Source organism: Sceloporus occidentalis, unplaced genomic scaffold (genome assembly GCF_023333645.1).
Source record: "Sceloporus occidentalis isolate IW3139 unplaced genomic scaffold, rSceOcc1.0.p SCAF_1, whole genome shotgun sequence".
NCBI lineage: Eukaryota > Metazoa > Chordata > Lepidosauria > Squamata > Phrynosomatidae > Sceloporus > Sceloporus occidentalis.
This window is the reverse complement of record NW_028316981.1, coordinates 189426838-189447098: the sequence shown is the minus strand read 5'-3', so window position 1 is coordinate 189447098 and position 20261 is coordinate 189426838. Positions and strand designations below refer to the sequence as shown.

The 20261-nt window shown below is 44.2% G+C and overlaps 1 protein-coding gene across 3 annotated transcripts in view; it reads left to right on the top strand.

Moving 5' to 3' along the window:
- The window catches only part of PLPPR2 (phospholipid phosphatase related 2), a 39670-nt gene that overhangs the window by 3218 nt on the left and 16191 nt on the right, over window positions 1-20261 (top strand). For all 3 annotated transcript variants that reach the window (XM_089487598.1, XM_089487589.1, XM_089487609.1), the window contains exons 2-5: window positions 1823-1927; window positions 10077-10265; window positions 15578-15698; window positions 18720-18976. In XM_089487598.1, coding sequence (XP_089343724.1) covers window positions 1862-1927; window positions 10077-10265; window positions 15578-15698; window positions 18720-18976 — 633 coding nt within the window. In that variant the 5' untranslated portion in view covers window positions 1823-1861. The remainder of the gene's footprint in view (window positions 1-1822; window positions 1928-10076; window positions 10266-15577; window positions 15699-18719; window positions 18977-20261) is intronic.

Below are 20261 nucleotides of genomic sequence, written 5' to 3'. Positions count from 1 at the left end.
CAAACAGGAAGCAGGCATCCACCATGGAGTCATACACAGTAGCTTCATAATGTCCTTTGCCCTCGTTGCAGAGATTCTCCCCATCCTTCAGATTTAAAACAAAACTATATTTCTTCCTTTTATCTTTCCCTAACTTGGTGTGCTTCAGATGTGTTGGACTACAACATGTACCATATGCAAGCAAGATGTTCTTACTGGCTGGGGAGGTGGGAATTGCACTCTATGGCTGCATCTACAATGCAGAATTAATGCAGTTTGACACTGCTTTAACTGCCATGACTCAATGCTATCTAATTCTGGGATCTGTAGTTTTGTGAGATATTTAGCTTTCTCTGTCACAAAGTTCTAGTGCACAAACAACAAATCTCAGAATTGCATAGGATGCTGCCATGACAGTTAAAGTGGTGTCTAACTGCATTAATTCTGTAGTGTGGGAACAGCCTAAGTCTAATACTGTACATCTGGAGGATGACAGGATGAGAAACCTGCATGGGAAGCAGCAGTTGGCAAGGTTTTGGACTACAGCTCCCAGAGTCCTCTAGCCAGCATAGCTATTGGTTGAGGGATTCTGAGAGCTACAGCCCAAATGAGTAACTCTCACAAACTCAGATACTATAGGGAGATTCACAAACCATGCCCAACACCACAACTATCCATTGCTGGATTCACATTGCCAAACTTTGAAATGTGCCAGTTGCATCAGACAGAAAAGCATGAATAGAAAGCACAAGGGAAGAAATCTGCACATTACTGGCATGCAGGGAGGCACACCTATCCTGCATTTCTAGAGACAACAGATTTCAAATTTGATCTCCAAATATTACTTTCCCCCTCTCAACTCAGTTTAACTTTCACTGCTGTTTTCCAACCAAAATTCCGAATTAAGAAAATCTGTTCAAGGCTTTAGATTGCTAAAGTAAAAGTGGCAGATTAAGGCTGCTCAGAACATCCACAAACTAATTGATGTAAGCTTTGCAAAACTTGGGCTGCTAGCAACAGCAGCTCTTGACCATTGGAGCTGAAAAGACAAAGGACAGGATGACCACTGAGCCACTGAGATATTGGGGAAAATCAACTGTGTCTAGTTTTCTGCCCATCCTCCTCTCTACCAAGGTATACCATATATACTCAACTATAAGTCAACCTCATGTATAAGTTGAGGGCAAGTTTGGGGGCCAAAATTATGGATTTTGATATGACCCATGGATAAGTCGAAGGTAAAACTTAGGGGCATGTAGTAAAAGATGATGCAAAGGGAAATTATGCCAGAGAACTTAGAAAATTCTAGCAGACATTAACTGTGCTGATCCTAAAGGCTGGATAGATGAGAGAGTAGAGAGGATCCACCCTTCTTTTTGGAGCTCCCAGGATGGACTAAGCTCTTGCCTTTTACCACTTTATTCAGAAAGGGGGGATGGTTGGTGTGTGTGTGTGTGTGTGTGTGTGTGTGTGTGTGTGAACAGTACTTACATTGACCCATGGATAAGTCAACCCAGTTTTTTTGACTAAAATTTCTAAATGTATACATGAGTATATACAGTAAATCACCCTTGTATCCCATTCTGCCCTTGGTTGCTGGATCAAAACCTAAATTGTGTGCAAGCAACTGTAAAAGGTAAGTTTAGCTTTGCTAAACATGAGCTCACTGTCGGAGATCTTCCCATGGGAGATGCCTAGACTGGAAGTTTGAGAGAAGTGGTGCCTTTCAAAAGTGCTGAAGTCATGTCCGTGAACCCAAAAATGGGGCAGGGGGAGGCATCATCCAGGGAAAAGTTGTCTTTGATACACATGTCACACTTGCTTGTTCCCTTCTGTCTTTTAGGTGAATCCTTTCCTTGTGGAGGGATCCAGCTCTATTGCCATGGCTGGTGGGAAGCAGGAGTTCAAGAGAAGCATCTCCATCATTCCCTGCTTTGTGTTTGTGGAGGTAAGAGCACCAGCAAAATGCAGCCAACTCAACAAGTAGCCAGAGCAACTCCTGGCTCTCTCCTGGTTTACTGTCATGTGGAGTTGGCCCCTGAGATGTGATTCCTCTACAAGGTCCCTGATAAATGGCAGTCAGCAATGCACCTGGACATTTGGATTTAGGCCTGGGTTGGTTTTTTTTCAAGAATTTTTCAGCAATTCAGAATGGTTTCCTTTTTGATTTAGGGCCAACCCAGAGAAGTTTGACACTGGATCCTGACACAGGATGATCTTAAGTAGTTTTGCCCAACTGGAAGTGTTGCTGTGGTGTTTGGGGGAGAGGTCATATTGGCAGGATGGTCACTATGACTACATGCAAATATGTTTGTTTTAAACAAAATAATGAAAACAAATGGTGTTCCATTAAAATCATCTTCTTCTTCATCCAGCTGAAACTGGTAACAATTTGAGTACCATGAAAACATCAGCAAAATAAATATAACTTAGTATGCTTATGATGGATAATTCTTAAAGGGACTCAAGTCTTGGTGGCCCAGTTTTGCCAGATCATTTCAAGAAGAAGGAATCAGCCCTACTTCAGACTAGTCTTGGGGTGGGAGGGTTGCCCTGTTTCTTCTGGGGCTGCGTCCTGCAGCTTTTGGGATCCTATCCGCATTGCACAGAATAATTTCACAACACTTCTAAAAATGGGACTCATAGGCAAAAGCTAATTGTTGCAGCCTCTCCTAGTTTGTGTATTCTTCCTCATTAATAATGTTTGCCATCCTGACCACACTTTCATGTTTCTTGGCCACATGCTTCCTGGTTTTCGTCTTGTGAAAAGTTGGAGGGTCTCTTAGTATGATGAAGGGTCCTTGACATACTGCTGTAACCTTTTAAAATCCACCATGATTGGGATTTTGTATTGTTTTGTTTTTTTCTGAATAGAATTAATGGCTATCTGAGAGTAGGGAGAATAATTTAGAGCTCCTTGTTGAGGTAGGCTATGAAATACAAACAGCAGCTCTCTGGAATGAACTAGAGCCTGGAAATAATGGGGGTTGTTTGAACTATAATTCCCATGCCCCAGCTGGCATTGGGAATTGTGGGAACGGTAGTCTGGAAAGTGAATATTTCCAAATCCTGAAATAAACTTGCTGAAAAGCTGCTCTCGCAAGAACTATTGAGATGATTTGGATGTGCATGTGAAAGTTTTGTTTGTGTGTATGACAGCGTTGCCTATTGGTAGGCTGAGAGGCCCTCAGATGTCACACACCCCTCTCATGTCCTGATGGGTTGAGCAGGGACAGCCAAAGAGAGGAAGACAATGCCATGATTGTTGTTGTTTGTTGTGTGCCTTCAAGTCATTTCTGACTTATGGTGACTCTAAGGTGAATCTAACAAGGGGTTTTCTTGGTAAGATTTGTTCAGAGAGGTTTTGGCCTTTGCTTTCCACTGAAGCTGAGAGTGTATGACTTGCTCAAGTTCACTCAGTCGGTTTCCATGGCTAAGTGGAGATTTCAATCCTGGTCTTCAGAACAGAACTGTATTCCAGTGCTCAATCCACTATACCATGCTGGCTCAATGCATTTAGACTCACCAGACATCCATACTCATCATACAGATGATATTATGGTTACTTAGCAGTGGTGGATCCCTGCATTTATTTAACTGCCTGGCTGTTTGATGGTGGTGTTTCATCTGATCTTTGTTTTGAACCAAACTGTCCTTGGGACTCTTCACACAAGGCAATAATTGCAGTGCCATACCATTATGATTGTCATGACAACTCCCTATGGAATCCTGGGAGTTGTAGTTTGTTGAGACACTAAAAAAGCTCTTTGGCTGTGAGTTCTAACGCCTTTCCATAAATTGCAAATCCTGGGATTCTGGTGGATGTTGTCATTGCAGTTAAAGTGGAATAAAGGGACCCCTTATCTAACTCTCCTAGATTAATTTGGACACTAGAATACAAATATCCTTCTGTGGGCAGGGCTGGCTGCATGTTTGGAAGAAGCACGTGTTCTGAGCATGTGGAGGTCTTCAGGTGCAACAAACTTACACCACTCTTGCAAATATAACAGCAACTTTAATGTAAACTTCCCCTCACCAAACAGATTTGTAACCACAACAGTCACAGTCCCCCAAACCCTTGACTATCCTAAGATAGACTTCTTCAGGGCTGGAGTCCCTCTTGGGGATTGGGTTGGCTTTCTCCAAGACGGGCTCGCTTTCCCCCGGCGTGTTTCTCCAAGGGTTCCACCTCCGCTTTCTCACGCTCCCGCGGGACTGGTCCTGCTTCCCACTTTTCTCCCTTATAATCCCACCATTCTCCTTCCAAGCTTCCCTTGGGGTTTCGCTTCCGCCCTTCTGACTCCAGGTCGGTCAAGTCTCCCTCTTCCTGGGGGTTTCTTAATACTACCTCCTCATGTGGTCCCCGTCCTCGACCACCCAAATGCCTTTGCAGAGTGGCTACAGACCCGCACCGCTGGGGGCTCCTTCTTACTACTTCTGTCCCTCTCGTGGCCGCCACTTCCCGGTCTCCTCTTCCGCGTCACAGCCCTCTGCCCACGCTTCTCTGCCCCTCTCCTCTTATCTCCCCTGAGGCTGCCCCTTGCTCCTCCTCCTGGCCCCCTCCTTGCTCCGCCTCTGGCCCCTCCTCTCCTCTTCCTTCCTCTCCCTTTTCCACCTGGTCCTCATTAGCCCTTCTAGCTCTCTCTTCACCTATATCCACCTCACTACACCTTCCAATTTTGCATTTTGCTGTTCTGTGATGCAATATTTAGCTTTTAAACACACACACATAGTGTGCACTTTTTAGGATGAAATGTCTATTTTGTGAGAAAATATATATTTAAATAAAATGTGTTTTTTTAAAAATCACAGATTAAGGTAGACATGAAAGAGAACAAAGTTACGTATGAAGGACTGCACAACTGGTCTTTGTTGGAACGGTGTTCATTTAAACTGTTTGTAAAATATTTTGAGTGGCTGGAATTGCTAAGTCACAGCACTTGGCATGATGCAAAGGCTTGCTACAGAGATAGCACCAGGGGATGACCCTTAGTTCTATGTAACAGCACTGAGGGGCTGAACAGACCACCCCTTTGGAGTGGCCTGCAGCTGCCCCTTTCCTCGCCTGATCGAGGCCATAGCAAATAAATGCCAAGGCCCTGATCTGACCTTTCCATGGCACAAAAAGAAGCTGCCAAAAATGGCTTCTTTCTGTGCTGCAGAAACTGCACCCTAGCTGTGGTGGCGGTGGCTTTCCACTGCTTCTTCGGTGCAGTGTGTGTAAACACTACACTGAAGATGCAGCGTGATGCTGCCCACTGTCTGGTCAGGTGGGCAGCGTGAGGCTGGAGTCAGGGTGGTTGGCATGTGGTCACCACACCCCCACTCTGCCCCCACGCCGACTCTTTATGCCTGAGACTCAATTTATGTATGGGCTGATGAAGAGAGTGGGTTAGAGACTGTGGTTGGTGGTTGCTGATGGTTGGATTGTCAAACTAGAGACAGTAAGTTAATAGGAGCTGTGAGGAGTTTTTGTACATTTCTGTATATATTACACAAGATAAAGAACCTCCAAGAACTTGGAAGAATATCAACAGTGTCTGTGAATTTACTCAAGTGGTCAGTGCATTGCCAATACTTAAACTAGTGCTTCCGTACTCTGCTACTGTTAGTTACCTCTGAGAGTGTTTACCTCGGACAGTGCTGTAAGTTGGCATCTCTGGTGGGCTAGAGTTTTTGTTTTCATTACTGTACATCGGCAGGATGTAGAAGACAGCCAACACTGTTTTCATCCCCAGTTAACCTATCAAGGGGTGAAAGGCCTATGTGGTCCATCATCCCATCCTTAAAGAGGCCATACCGGGAAGTTCACAAGGCAGAGAGGAGCACAGTATAACAACATGGGGTTCCCAGTAACTGACACACAAAGGCATACTGTTTCTGATATTGGAGTGGAAGAAGTATGTATTCCTTGGTAGCTGCTGATGTCCTTATGCTGGATACATTTGGTTAAGCCTTCCAGGTTGGCAGCCATCTTGTGCTAGCAAGATCCATCGTTTAACTACAGTCACCCCTCCACATTCACAGGTGTTATGGGTGCAGGAACCCCATGAAAGTGGAAAAACTGGGAATATCTGCATAAATAGAAGTATATTGTATAGATCAAGGGAAGTAACAGTGACACTCTATTCTTCTTTGGTGAGGCCTCACCTGGAATACTGTGTCCAGTTCCGGGCACCACAATTCCAAAAGGATGTTGAGAAGCTGGAACATATCCAGAGGAGGGTGATCAAAATGGTGAAGGGTCTAGAAACCATGCCATATGAGGAATGGCTTAGGTAGCTGCGTATGTTCAATCTGGAGTAGAGAAGGTTAAGAGGTGACATGATAGCCCTGTTTAAATACTTGAAGGGATGTTATGTTGAGGTTGGAATAAGCTTATTTTCTGCTACTAAAGGGAATAGGACCTGGATCAATGGATTCAAACTACAGGAAAAGAGATCCCACCTCAAGTTTAGGAAGAACTTCCTGACAGTAAGAGCTGTTTGATAGTGGAACACACTTCTTTGGAGGATGGTGGACTCTCCTTCTTTGGAGGTTTTTAAACAGAGGCTGGGTAGCCATCTATTGGGGGTGCTTTGATTGTGAGATTCTGCCTGGCAGAATGGAGTTGGACTGGATGACCCTTGTGGTCTCTTCCAACTCTATGATTCCATGAGCTCTAGGTCCCCAAACAAGCATGCTACAAAACTCCTGTCAACAGCACCAGCTCATCACTCCGTTTCCCACCTAGCCACCAACATGCCTCACTCAGCCAGATGTAACCTTTTTCCTGTCTATTAATTTCCTCGCCCCAGTCCTGTTTGTCCCAGGAGTTTATCACATGGAAGGAATTTATCCTAATTTCAAATGAAAAGAAAGTGGAGCCAGAACGCATTCACGTGAATTCGCTAGTTCAGCGAATTTACGTGAATTTGAATTGTGTTCGAACTGACTTCCCATTGCCCAAAAATAGCTTGCCATTGCCCGAAATTGTGTGTGGTAGTCTATCACACAATAATATGAAACCCCATGATTGCATTCGGATTGTCATTGGATTATACTTCCAATTTCCTTTGTCTGATAAACTCCCCAGTCTACTTCCTCTCAATCTTCCCTCCTTCCAAAAAAGCCAGCCAGGTTTTAAACCCCTATCCAGGCCACTGACCTCCTGACTGGCTCTTTTAGAAGGTTGGGAGATTTGAGAGGATGTAGATTGGGAAAACCAGGAGAAGGGTGTGAAGATCTATAGGCTGGAAAGAGGTTTAAAACCTGGCTGGCTCTTTTGGAAGGAGGAGAGATTGAGAGGAGGTGGATTGGGAAGAAGAGGAGTGGGGTGTGAAGATCTTTGGGCAGGAAAGGGTTTTAAAATGTAACTGCAAAGTCCAAACTGGCTTTTTTTGGAAGAATGAGAGATTGAGAGGAGGTGGACTGGGATGAATAGGTGTGGGGCGTGGAGATCTTTGGGCTGGAAAGTGGTTTAAATTGTGGCTCTTCTGGAAGGATAAGCGTGACAGGAGGATAAGAAAGGGGAGAGGTCAAGTTAGCTAAGCAGCAACTACAAACCTGCAAATAGTCAAAATCATGAATATCAAACCTGCAAATGTGGAGGGCAACTGTACATGCACATGTAAAAGTATTGTTCCCTTTTAATTATGGCCTGAAACAGACGGGCAGACGGGAGTGGCTTCTGGCCGGTCCAGGGGCATGTCATTTACATGATGTACTCCTCCCAGAGTGCCCAGAAGCCGCCCTGGGGCTGTGCTCAGTCCACCTAAGGTGGCCCAAATTTGATTCAAAAGGAGCAGATCTTTTCCGCTCCTTTTTGTGGCCACAGGAAGAGGCGCCCTTGGGGCCATGGCCCCAGAGTGATCGGACTGGGAGCTTCTAGCTGCTCCTTCTTGCCCATCTGCTTTGCCCCTATCCTCAACTGCTCAGGATTCAGCTTAAGTGGGTGACCCTGAATTCCAGTACTGTATTATAAGAGAGGGTGAAGAGCCTCTCCTTGTCTTCTTTTGCCACACCTTTTTCATTCCCCTCCTTGCTCCCCTTTTTGCTAAAGTTAAAAAAGCCTCAAAACATTGCAGTCTTTTCTGATAGGACAATTGTTCCAGCCCTTTGGTCATTTTGCTTTTGCTTGCCCCTTTCTGCATCTTTTCTAACATGCAATATTATTTTTGCAATATGGTAATTAGAATACAAACTATTCCAACCCTGGACCCACTAATGATTTTTATAACGGTATGATGAGATTAACAGTCTTTGATACTTTCCTAATAGTTTCCAATATGGAATCTCCCTTCCTACAGTAATCACATGCTAGGCTGGCATGTTCATTGAGCTAATCCACCTCCAAGATCTTTTCTGTGGCCAAGTCAGCCCCCATCAATACATGTATGAAAGTAGGATTCTTGGCCCAACCATTTAAGAAACAGAATCAAACTACAGATGATATATTTACTGTATATATTCATCTATAAGTCTAGCAATTTTAGTCAAAACATTGACCCCCAAAAAGTGGATCTACTTATCCATGGGTCAATGTAAGTACTGTACTTTAACTGTTATATATATAAAAAAGTAACAATCCCTTTTCTAAGTAGAGTGGCAAAATGTGAGAGCTTAATTTGTTCTGGGAGAATGTAAAAGAAGCCCTGATCCTCTTCTAACTTTCTCCACCATGGCACCACTTCTGGCCTTTTTGATTGCCTGGGTGGGAAAATGGTGGTGGCGGCAGATCTTTGGCACTTCCCTTCAAAGGCGTGCCAAGAAGAATGAGGCTTTTAAGAATTCAAATGACATTTGCATGTTTGTCAGTTTTTCTGCATTAAAATCAGGCAAAGTTATTATATTAACGTTAAAGGCTATAATGGTTTTTTGTGGGTTTTTCAGGTCAGTCATCAATGCCAGCCATGAAAGCCTTCGACATCACAAAGGCTATAATCATTGCTAATGTTACCATTTTCTTTGCTTTGCCTTTTCATCCTTTTTGACATGTGCACATTTTCTTAAACCCACAAGTGCCTGCTGTATTTCCTCCCACAACACACAGCCACTATTTACTAGAGTTCCTTCCTCATCTATCCAGCCTTTAGAGTCAGCCCAAACAGTTATGCCTACCAGAATTTTGTAAGTTCTTTGGCATGCATTTTCTTTGCTTCATCCTTTACGTTCTTTGATACATTCCCCTAAGTTTTACCCTAGACTTATCCATGGGTCATATCAAAATCCATAATTTTGGCCCTAAAACCTTGGCTACTTATACATGAGGTTGATTTATACTCGAGTATATACAGTAATATGGATTTCAAAGAAGTGCTCCCTCAAGTGGCAAAAGATATTTGTTTGTTCATGAACATACTTTGCTTTAATTGCATTTTGCATGCTTGGTTTTCTGATTTGCTATTTGAAGGTTAACAGTTTTCAATTATTTCTGAGGCACACATCTCTATTGTGAGTAGAGAAATATGCTGCTGGAAGAATTGCAAGTCTGTTGCATAGTAGAAAAGAAACCAGCCTGTCTGTAACAGTGCTAATATAATCCGAGTTTAGAAACAAAATTTGTTCGGACCTGAGTTCCCTAAATCCCACAGTCAGGATGGATCCTGGTTGTAGGATTTGGGGAGCTGTAATTAAAAAAATAAAAACTTTTCCAAACTGTGACCATAACCCTTGCAAATCTCTGCCACATTAACAACATCTAAACATAGTCTCAGAGATTGGCTGTCTTTCTCCCTGGGACCATTTGCAAGCAAGCAATGCTGGGAAAGATGAGAGGGGAAATCTGAGGAGTTTTCAGGGTGCTCAAGATTCAGAAATCAGGAAAATGAAGGGGGGAGGAGAATGGCAGGAGGCAACTGTCTGCCTTACTTTGAGTCAGGCAGGCTTGGTGCCTTCCCTGCCAGCCATGATGATCTGATGCACAGCTACAGAGGGCACCCAAGCGTGAAAAGAAGTACACGAGGAAGCCTGCACGGAGTAGCAGGCGGCAGTGGCAGGGGAGAAGAGTGGAGGTTGCCAGGCTCCTGTGGCTCCAGGGCCCTGACTGTCCTCCTTGCCTCAGTCTCCCATTGCATTGGTTGTTGTTGCCTGCCTGATGTGCCATGTTCTACTTCCAGCTGGTGATCATGGCAGGGACTGTGGTGCTCGCCTACCACTTTGAATACACAGACACTTTCCCGGTGCATCTCCAAGGCTTCTTCTGCTATGACAGTGCCTACGCCAAGCCCTACCCGGGTCCAGAAGACACCAGCCGAGCTCCTCCGGTCTTGGTCTACTCTCTTGTCACTGCGGTGCCCACTGTGACGGTAAGAGACCAGCAAGGTCCATAGGATATATATGTGTGTATGTATGGGTGGGTGTCAAGAGGAGTGAGTATCTCCTCTCTTTGGAGAAGCAGTGTTGGTGGAGGGACCTCAGGAATGCTAAGGAGATGGTCAGAAGCATTCCTTGCTTTCTGTCTTCTTGGTCTTCTACCCTGACCATCTCTTTAGCTTCAGGCCTCCTGCCCCATTGTGAATATTAATTCCCCACATGCTTTGTCTGGTGGTGATGGGATTTAAGAACACTGAGAAGTGTGGTTGTTAAGATCAAAGTCAAGGTGCACAGAGAAAATGATGCGTGTGTTTGTCCATGCATGCAAACATCTGTATACCTAATGTGTCTTTGGCTAATATGTATTTTATATTTCTTTCACAAAACAGTGATACCTTTATGGGGCTAAACAAAATGCACAAAATATATGTTGCAAACCTTTGAAACTCCACTGGCTTCTTCATCAGGCAAAGATGTTAAAAATCATACAGGAGAAAAAAAATTAAAGTGTTATCCAAAGCCTTTGCCTGTATGAATGTCTCTCTACATCCCTGAACTAGAACAGCTTCTTCTTGACAAAATCAAAGCCTGTGACTAACACCGTCATATTTTTTTTCCTCTCCTGTATGATTTCTAACACCTTTACCTGACAAAGAAGCCAGTGGAGCTTCAAAATCTTGCGACATGTTTGTGTGCATTTTGGTTGGTTCAATAAAGGTATCCCTTTGGTTCAATAAAGGTATCCCTTTATTGGATTTGGAATTTATTGTACTTTGCTACATGGCCAACACAGGTACTGCTGGATATATTTAATGATTTGTTTATTTGCCAAGAAGTTTAGAACTCCATTGGTGAAGGGGTTCTTTGATTTCTTTTCTGTTCTGTTTCTGGCATTTGGAAGTAGGCACTATTCTCCATAATCTTCTGAATGTGTCCTCCATCACAGATAGGCATACCCCTATGATTGTTAGGTACATATACTGTTTACCCACACATATCTGGATGCAATGCATCCAAAGGAATGCTTTGAGTATGCCGTGCTCCATCTTGAAAAGTTATGTTTTTATCCAAGCCTTATCTCAAGAAGCTCAAGAGAGCATATGTGAGGGGGGGGGGGTTACCTTCAGTTTCCTTCCCTCCTGTTAACCTTACAACAGTTCTGTGGGGTGGTCAAGGCCAAGCAGGGCTTCTCCAAACTACATAATTATAGCACTTTGATTTCACATTGTGAATAACCGATGAGAATAGACCCAGGATAAACCGGAATAAAACTCTGCATGCCTTGAATGTGTTTCGAATACATCTGCATCACTGACTCCATCGCTATTTGCAATGCTGACAGATGTGAGCAATAGAACTTGCAGAGGTGTGGATAGATGCAATTCCGATTTAAAAAATAGTGTGAACAACAAGACTAGAATATACAAGTGAGATTATTTGCATGGTTGTGCTGACAAATCTGAATAACCCCTTGGTTTCATAAGCCCTGGAGACAGCTGAGCTGTGAAGAGTAATGTGGAGGAGGGCCACTTGAGGCCTCTGCCACAGTCTCCTGAGACTGTTCCAGTGACATTCAGGCGAGCTGGATGCCAGACCCCCATCCCAGCTGGTAGTGCATCCCTCTGTTGCTTTGTTCTCACTGATCCCCACTGCCATTTACTCTTGCTGCCATCTTTCATCATCACCAAAATGACAGTTCCCTTGAAGGGAAAAAAGTAACCCAGATTACATGGAGGTCTATGGCTAATGATGACTGAGAAACTACAACCGAATCTGGCTTTTTATTACATTTAGGCCCACAACAGGAGCTCAGGACAGCAAGGCAGAGGGCATGCTTCAGCACCTAGGAGAACTCAGAGTAGAGCAACATGCTCTGACAAAATGTTGGGAATTTTCATAGAATCATGGAGTTGGAAGAGACCTCAAGGGCCATCCAGTCCAATCTCATTGTGCCATGGAGGAATACACAATCAAAGCAATCCTGACAGATGGCCATCCAGCCTCTGTTTAAAAACCTCCAAAGAAGGAGACTCCACCACACATCAAGGGTGGTGTGGTGTCTCCTTTAGACTGAAAATGGGCAGAGCTGCCATGAACCCCAATGAGGCAATTCCTTCAAACAGATGGTATGCATATTTGTATGCGTCTTTCTGCTCTGGAAAGCTTCCACTGAAAGCTGCTCCAGTTTTTAGTATGAATGTTAAAGGAGCTAATCACAGTGTCAAACCTTCTTTGCAGGGTAAGAATCAGGACCTCAGATAGGTCTGTAAAATTCAAACTAAAATCCAGAGCAGATTATTACAAACTACCAGCTACCACTAGAAGCATAGTCCAGGAGAAGTAAGGGTGAATGCCTCCCAGACTCACATGTGTGGGGCTCACAACTCACACAAGGGACCCTATCACATGAGTTAAAAGAGCGGCTTACCTTTCCTGAATTCAGTGTTAATTTGGGAGGCAGCCGGTTCCTATCACACCTAAATCACCACCGAATTACCGCCCAGGTCTGTCCCAGATGCAGCCAGGGTTGTTTAAGCTGCTTCTGCAGGAATTTTTAGAAGTTGGAAACTTCCATGTTGAAAAAGACTTCTAAAAATGGCCACTGAAGTGGCTTAGACGACCTGGGCTGCATCCAGGATGAACCCGAGTGGCGATTCAGTGGTGATTTAGACATGATAGGAACTGGCTGCCTCCTGAATTAATGCTGAATTCAGGGAAGGTAAGCCACTCTTTTAACTCCATGCAATAGGGTCCAAAGTCTTTCCCATTTAGCTTTTCTTTCTGATTTCATTAGATTCCTCTGAAAGAGCCTATAGTAATTAGAATAAGCCCAATGGTTTAACTTTCAAGCTTGACCTCATAGAAGGGAGCAGTGGTAGAGAACCTAGAAGGCAGAAATGGTTTATGAGAAACTTGGGATCAAGAAAACAACGTATATACTCACTTACATGTATAAGTGCCATACTTCCAGAAATGCAGTTGAGCTTAAACAAAGGGGATGAAGAGATGCTAAAAGGATTCCTTGTCAGGTTCCAGTTTTTCAAAGCAAAGCTGTCCTACCCATCTGGCTCAGGGCCATTGTATCCTTCACACCCAACCAGCAATATTTCATACTCTACATTTTAATGCCTTTCTAGAGGACAGCCTCAGCCAGAAACTCACTTTTCAGAATGGTACTTATTTTGGTCTGCTCCTGAGTTCAACAAACATGATTTTGGCAATAGAAATGAAGATACAGGGAAATCTCTCAGCCATTAGCTCAGAACCTGGATAATAAGAGGTATTCTTGAGCATGATGTACATTTTAGGCTGTATTTATGTTTCAGAATTGATGCAGTTTGACACTGCTTTAACAGCCATGGCTCACTGATATGGCATGTGTAACGTTGTGAGATATCTAGCCTTCTCTGCCAGAGAGCTCTGCTGCCACAACAAACTACAAATAATAGGATTTCATAGGATAGAGCCATGACTGTTAAAGTGGTGTCAAACTGCATTAAATCTGCAGTGTAGATACAGCCAAAAATGTACATCATGCTCAAGAATATCTCTTATTCTCCAAGTACTGGCTGAGAGATTTCCTTGTAGCTATGTATCGATTGCCTAAATCATGAAAGTTTTGTCACGTCTTAAGTCCTTACAAAATACTTTCAAGTCACTCGGTGCCCAGTTCTACCAATTCCCAAGGACTTTCTGGCTCAACAGAATGTGTATTGCAAGCAACTGTGTGCTGTCAACCTAAAACTCAGTGATAAGAGGAGAGAATTAGGCAGAGAAATGAGGATAACATGGGCCCATTTTGTTATTTTGAACAAGGCAGGGAGTAGAGCACCCGTGAAATGACTTGTGATAATTGTAGCACAAGCCATGGCAATAGCAGCGCAGGCCGCATTGACACTGCAGAAATAATCTGGTTTGACACCACTTTAACTGCCATGGCTCAGTGCTATGGAATTCTGGGAATTGTGAGACATTCAGCCTTCTCTGTTAGAGAGGTCTGGTGCCAAAACAAACTACGATTCCCAGAATTCTGTAGCATTGAGCCATGGCAATCAAAATGGTGTAAACTGGATTATTTCTGCAGTGCGGATGCAGCCACAGAGACCAGAGTGGGGGGAACCCTCCCTATGGGCTGCTAGTGATTTTCCTCCACAGTAATTTACAACCTAGAAAAAAGCCAACAACCATGTGTCATATTTGTTTAAGATTGCCAGATCTCATGACCTGGCCCCAAGTCTTCAGGTTTCATAGGTCATCTTCAGGCAATAAAAAAGGATACACATTTTCCTCTTGAGCCCCAGTCAAGTAGAAAGAAGGGCTGTGTACAAATCTCCAGTTCAGCCTAGAGAGCAGCAGCTTCTTACAATCTGCAAAACTTCATTGATTTGTTGCAACTTGCAAAGACTTGCCAAGGTATCCATGTACATACTTATAACTTCCTCCATTCCTCTCATTCACTGTGGCCCCAGACCTTATCGTCTGCAATGCTCTGCATCCACCTTCAGGCTAGATGCAAGCAGTCTAATATTAAATCGGCTTTATCTCCTCTCCCTAAGTAAGTGAGAAGGAATGATCCCCTTATTCCATCTTGTTCTTAGCCTCTTTAGCTAAGATGTCTCTCTTAGTTTCCAAACAAGAAAAATAGGATTCCCCCCCTTCTCTCTGTATGTATATATTTGTGTCTAACAACCAGTTGTGAAAAACTTGCTCTTCACATCCACAGATTCTTTATGCATGGATTCAACCATCCAAGGTTTGAAAATATTCCAAATAAACATACATTCCAAATAGCAAACCTTGATTTTGCTATTTTATGTAAAGGGCACCATTTCACTATGCCATTGTATTTAATGGTACTTGAGCATCCACGGATTTTATCCATGGGGGATCCTGGAACCAAACCACAGCGTATACCAAGGGCTCACATTATACATATACTTAATGTAAAATGCTTAATAATATCACAAGGGGCCATCCTTAAGTTTCAGGTTTTGGCCTGGAAGCCCCAAGACCTGGGATGATCTAGAACTGGCAATCTATATGTGTCACAATATGCAAGACACGGAGCATGGATACAACTCTTAGATCTGTTGGATGCATTTTGTGCCTTCAAGTCATTTTTGACTTACTGCAACCCTAAGATGAACCTATCATGGGTTTTTTTTGTTGGCAGGATTTGTTAAGCGAGGTGTGTGTGTGTGTGTCTTTTCTTTCCCCTGAGGCCGAGAGACTGCGACTTGCTCAAGGTCACCCAGTAGATTTAATTAATTGGCTTGAGCTGCTCTGCCTTTCTTCTATATCTCAGATTCTTGTTGGGGAACTGGCTGCCTTCTTCCTCCAACCCGAACGACGTGAGGAGAAAACGATAGTCTCTGGAGAGTGTTGCTATTTCAACCCCCTTCTGCGTCGTATCATCCGCTTTTTGGGTAAGTGGCGGATGATCTGCCACCCTGTCCAACCTGCTTTTTGCCTTAAGGCCACACCCAAAGATACTCATCTGCCAGCTTGGGGTGCCATCAGCAATGTAGTTAAGGGGAACCATTCTCCCCCTAAAATTCTAACCCCTCAATGATTTTTTTTCTTCACACCCCATTGTTTCTAGCATTGCAGAGAATGAGACATTGAAAATCATTATCACCAGGAATGCTTTCACTTGCCATATTCACATTCTCTTGGTTGCTTTGCCTGCCCATTTTTAATTGGATGCCTACGCTGTATTTTTAAATAATCAACAGAGGTTTTAAGTTACTGCAATACTAGAATTTGGGGACTGAAGGAAAATTTCATTTGAAGAGGCAGAATGCTTAGGAGAAGGCAATAATAATAATAATAACAACACCACAGCAGTTAAAACGAATCAGTTAAAATACACATCAATTTGAAAGGACAAATAAGATACATACATATTAAAACAATCCACATTTAAAATTCATCACTTAAGTTTTACAGTTTAAAAATCATCTGGGTAACCCTGCTGGAAGAGACTGGTCTTTAATGCTCTTTTAAATTCAGACAACATATTCAGCTGAGAAATCTCTTCCGGCAGGTTGTTTCACAGTCTCAGGGCAGCTGAAGAAAAAGTCCCCTGGCTGACGGTTGCCAACCTAGTCCTGGCTGACCTCAGTAAATGTCCCCCAGAGGACCTGAGAGTACGGGGAGGATTATATGGAAGGAGGCAATCCTGCAAGTAACTTGGACCTAAATAATGTAGGGCCTTAAAAGTACTAACCAACACTTTGTACCTTGCCAGTGGAGTGGAAACTAACTGGCAGCCAGTGGAATGATTTTAATACTGGTGTAATGTGATCCTGGATGTCACAGGGGTTGTTCCCACTTAAGATTTGAAACGATTTAAAATACAACGTTTTTAATAAAATCGATTCAAAATAACACTGTTCTTATCCTGCTATCCGAATCGCTTTGTTCATCGTTCCCATCTGGTTATTTAAATCGAAGTTTTTACCTGCAAGCGTTCCTACTTGGCATGAAATCGGTGTTTAAATAAAGCGATTCTTCTCCTCCATACCTTATTTGGAGCTGTCAATCAATAGTACGTCAGAATGACGTAACGTTAATCCGGAATATTTGGAAGCGATTTATCTTTTGGCATCGTTTCCATTTCATTGACAGCCAGGGAGAATCCCTTCAGAGAGCACAGAGATCAATGGGAGAGGCTTCTGGCAAAAAGCGAAGCTCTTTCCAGAGGAACTATGGGATAGGTTTTGGAGGGCAGCATCCTGTCTCCCAAGACAGCCAGGGAGAATCCCTTCAGAGAGCCCAGAGATCAATGAAGGAGGCTGCTGGAAAAGCAGGGAGGGAGCACTCTTCCCAAAGATTCTCTTTCCAGGGTTGGAGGAGAAGGCAGATTCCATTTGAGAAATGGAGGGAGAAAGGCTCTATCCCCCCCCCCCCCCCAATTGATCAGAGCCCTTCCTTGCCTGGGCGAGATCAGATGCCTCCTCGCGAGGAGCCTTCCCTTCCCTGCCTGGGCGAGATCAGATGCCTCCTCGCGAGGAGCCTTCCCTTCCCTGTCTGGGCGAGATCAGATGCCTCCTCGCGAGGAGCCTTCCCTTCCCTGTCTGGGCGAGATCAGATGCCTCCTCGCGAGGAGCCTTCCCTTCCCTGCCTGGGCGAGATCAGATGCCTCCTCGCGAGGAGCCTTCCCTTCCCTGTCTGGGTGAGATCAGATGCCTCCTCGCGAGGAGCCTTCCCTTCCCTGCCTGGGCGAGATCAGTGCCCAAGTGGGCAGGGAATGCCTCTTTGAGAGGAGCCTTCCCTTTCTGCCTCTCCTCCGTTAGAAATGGGCTCTCCCCACACAGAGGGGAGGTTGCAATCCACCGGGGGAAGCCTTGTACTCCTTTGGCAGATGCAGGCGCTTGAGCAGCCGGGACTTCAGGCGCTTAAAGCGCTGAAGAGATTAAGCGCCTGTAAACCATTAAAATAAAAAATAAAAATAATCCTTATCTCTTATTGAAAGACCACAGCGGACAAAGGGGTGAGGGAAGCAAAAATGGCGACAGCCAGACGGATGGGGACAGAAAGGGCAACTCCCCCAAGGACAGCCCCATCGCACTCCGCTCCTCCCATTCATCTAACGCAATTTCAAAGGCTGTCGTTCCTATTTAAATGCTCCGGTTCCTAAATCGAATCAATGGAAAAACGTAGGTCAGACCCTAGTGTTTTTTTAACACGCGTTAAATGAGGAAAACTCGAATCAAAATTTTATTCCGCTCTACAATTCGATTTGTAGTGGAGACGATTGCGGGTTGCTCTAGAACCGTTCTAGGTTTAAATCGGATCCTAATAGGAACGCCACTCCTTGGATTCGATTCAGAACGCGGGGTTTCACCTAGTGAGAACAACCCCACAGTAAATAATCTGGCTGCCATGTTTTGAATTAGATGAAGTTTCCAAGCTTGGTACAGAGGTAGCCTGTAGAGGTATAGTGTGTTGCAGAAGTCCAGCCTTGAGGTTACCAGCATGCGCACTACCGTCTTTAGGTCCTCCGATTTGAGGAAGGGGCGCAGCTGGTGTATCAGCTAAAACTGATAGTAAGCACTCCTGCCCATTGCATCTATTTGAGCTTGTAACTACACCCCTGGATGCTAGTACCTCCAGCTTTGCTACAGCCTTGTCCTTCCCAGGGTGACCAGATGCTCTCCATTTCCAGGACATATCTTACATTTCAACTTTCTGCCCAGGATGAATTCCAAAATGTCAATTTTGAGCATGACTAAGAAGCATGAATTTATATCATATTATATTATTATACTATATTATTATATTTGTGATTCAAGCTTTTATTTTGTAATGTTCTACATTTTTCTGGAATGTCATACATTTTGTGGTGCCTTGTAACCCTGCTACTTCTTCTCACCCTTAGTCCACTTGGTGACACTTAGTTCACCTGCCTCAGTTCTTGAATCTGTTTTCTTTTCTCCCCACAGGCATATATTCCTTTGGCCTCTTCACAACCACCATTTTTGCCAATGCGGGCCAAGTGGTGACTGGCAACCAGACTCCACACTTCCTCTCTGTGTGTCGTCCCAACTACACAGCCCTGGGATGCCAGCCGCCTCCGGGAAGCATCTACGTGACTGACAAAGCAGCCTGCACTGGGAATCCTGTCTTGGTTGCAGCTGCCCGCAAGGCCTTCCCCTCCAAGGATGCTGCCCTCAGTGCCTACGCTGTGGCCTACAGTGTGGTACGAGATGGGGAGTGTTGGGCTGAGAGGCCTGAGGGGGTGAAGGCAGGACACTGAGGTGTTGAGGGAAGGAGGGAACAGAAAAGACTTTTGGGGGAAAAACACAGAGCTTCTTTACTGTTGACCCCTGGCTTGATATCTAGGATGGTGGGGGGAACCTGGGAGTTGTAGTCCAAAAAGGTAATAGAATTGTAGAATCATAGATTTGGAAGAGACCCCAAGGGCCATCCAACCCCATTCTGCCATGCAGGAAGTCACAAAGCACTCCTGATAGATGGCCATCCAGTTTCTCTTTTAAAGCTTCCAAAGAAGAAGACTCCACCACACTCCGGGGAAGAGTATTATACTGCCAGATAGTTCTTATTGTCAAGAGTTCTTCCTAATGTTGAGGTGGAAGAAGGAGGCTCCAACATACTCTGAGGCAGCATCTTCCACTGCCCAACACCTTTTACTGTTAGGAAGGTCTTCCTAATGTTTAGAAGAAAATCTCTTTTTCTGAGCTTGAATCCATTGCTCCAGGTTCTATTCTGCGGAGCTGTGGAAAACAAACTTGGTTCATCTTCAGTGTGATATCCTTTCAAATATTTAAACAGAATGATCATATCACCCTATAACCTCCTCTTAAGGCTCCTTAAATCTCTTTTCATAGGGCTTCATGGTTTCCAAAACCCTTCGCCATTTTGGTTGTCCTCTGGACACACTTCACTTTGTCCACATTATTTTTGAACTGTGGTGCCCAGAACTGGATGCAGTATTCCAGGTGAGGTCTGACCAAAGCAGAATAGAGTGGTACTATTACTTCCCTCGATCTGGACACTTACATTGGTGCAGTCTAGAATCACATTGGCTTTTTTGGCCACTGCATCACATGGTTGACTACTTTTTCTAGGTTCTGCCTCAGCATCAGTTCCTCCTCTTGTATCACACAGGAACAAAGATAGTGAGTGACGCATGTGTGGTTTCTTTTTTAAAGGCATCCCCTTCAACCCACCCAGAAGAATTCAGACAGAGAAGAGAGGCACTGTTTTGCCAGCTATATGGTATTCTCATTCAGTGGCCTTCTTTGCCCCCTTGTGGATACACAGAAAAAGTGAAGAGCCTATTACAAAAGCCAAGGAAATGATTTTGGAGGTTAAGCATTTTTACAAAGAAGGGTGAGCAGGGAGCCCAGCCTTCCACCAGCCAGACAAATAGCGAGGATTAAGTCATTTCTGTTTGTGTCTCAGGAATACCTTATTCCTTCCTAGTACCATCAGTGCTTCACACTAGTTTTAATACAAGAGAT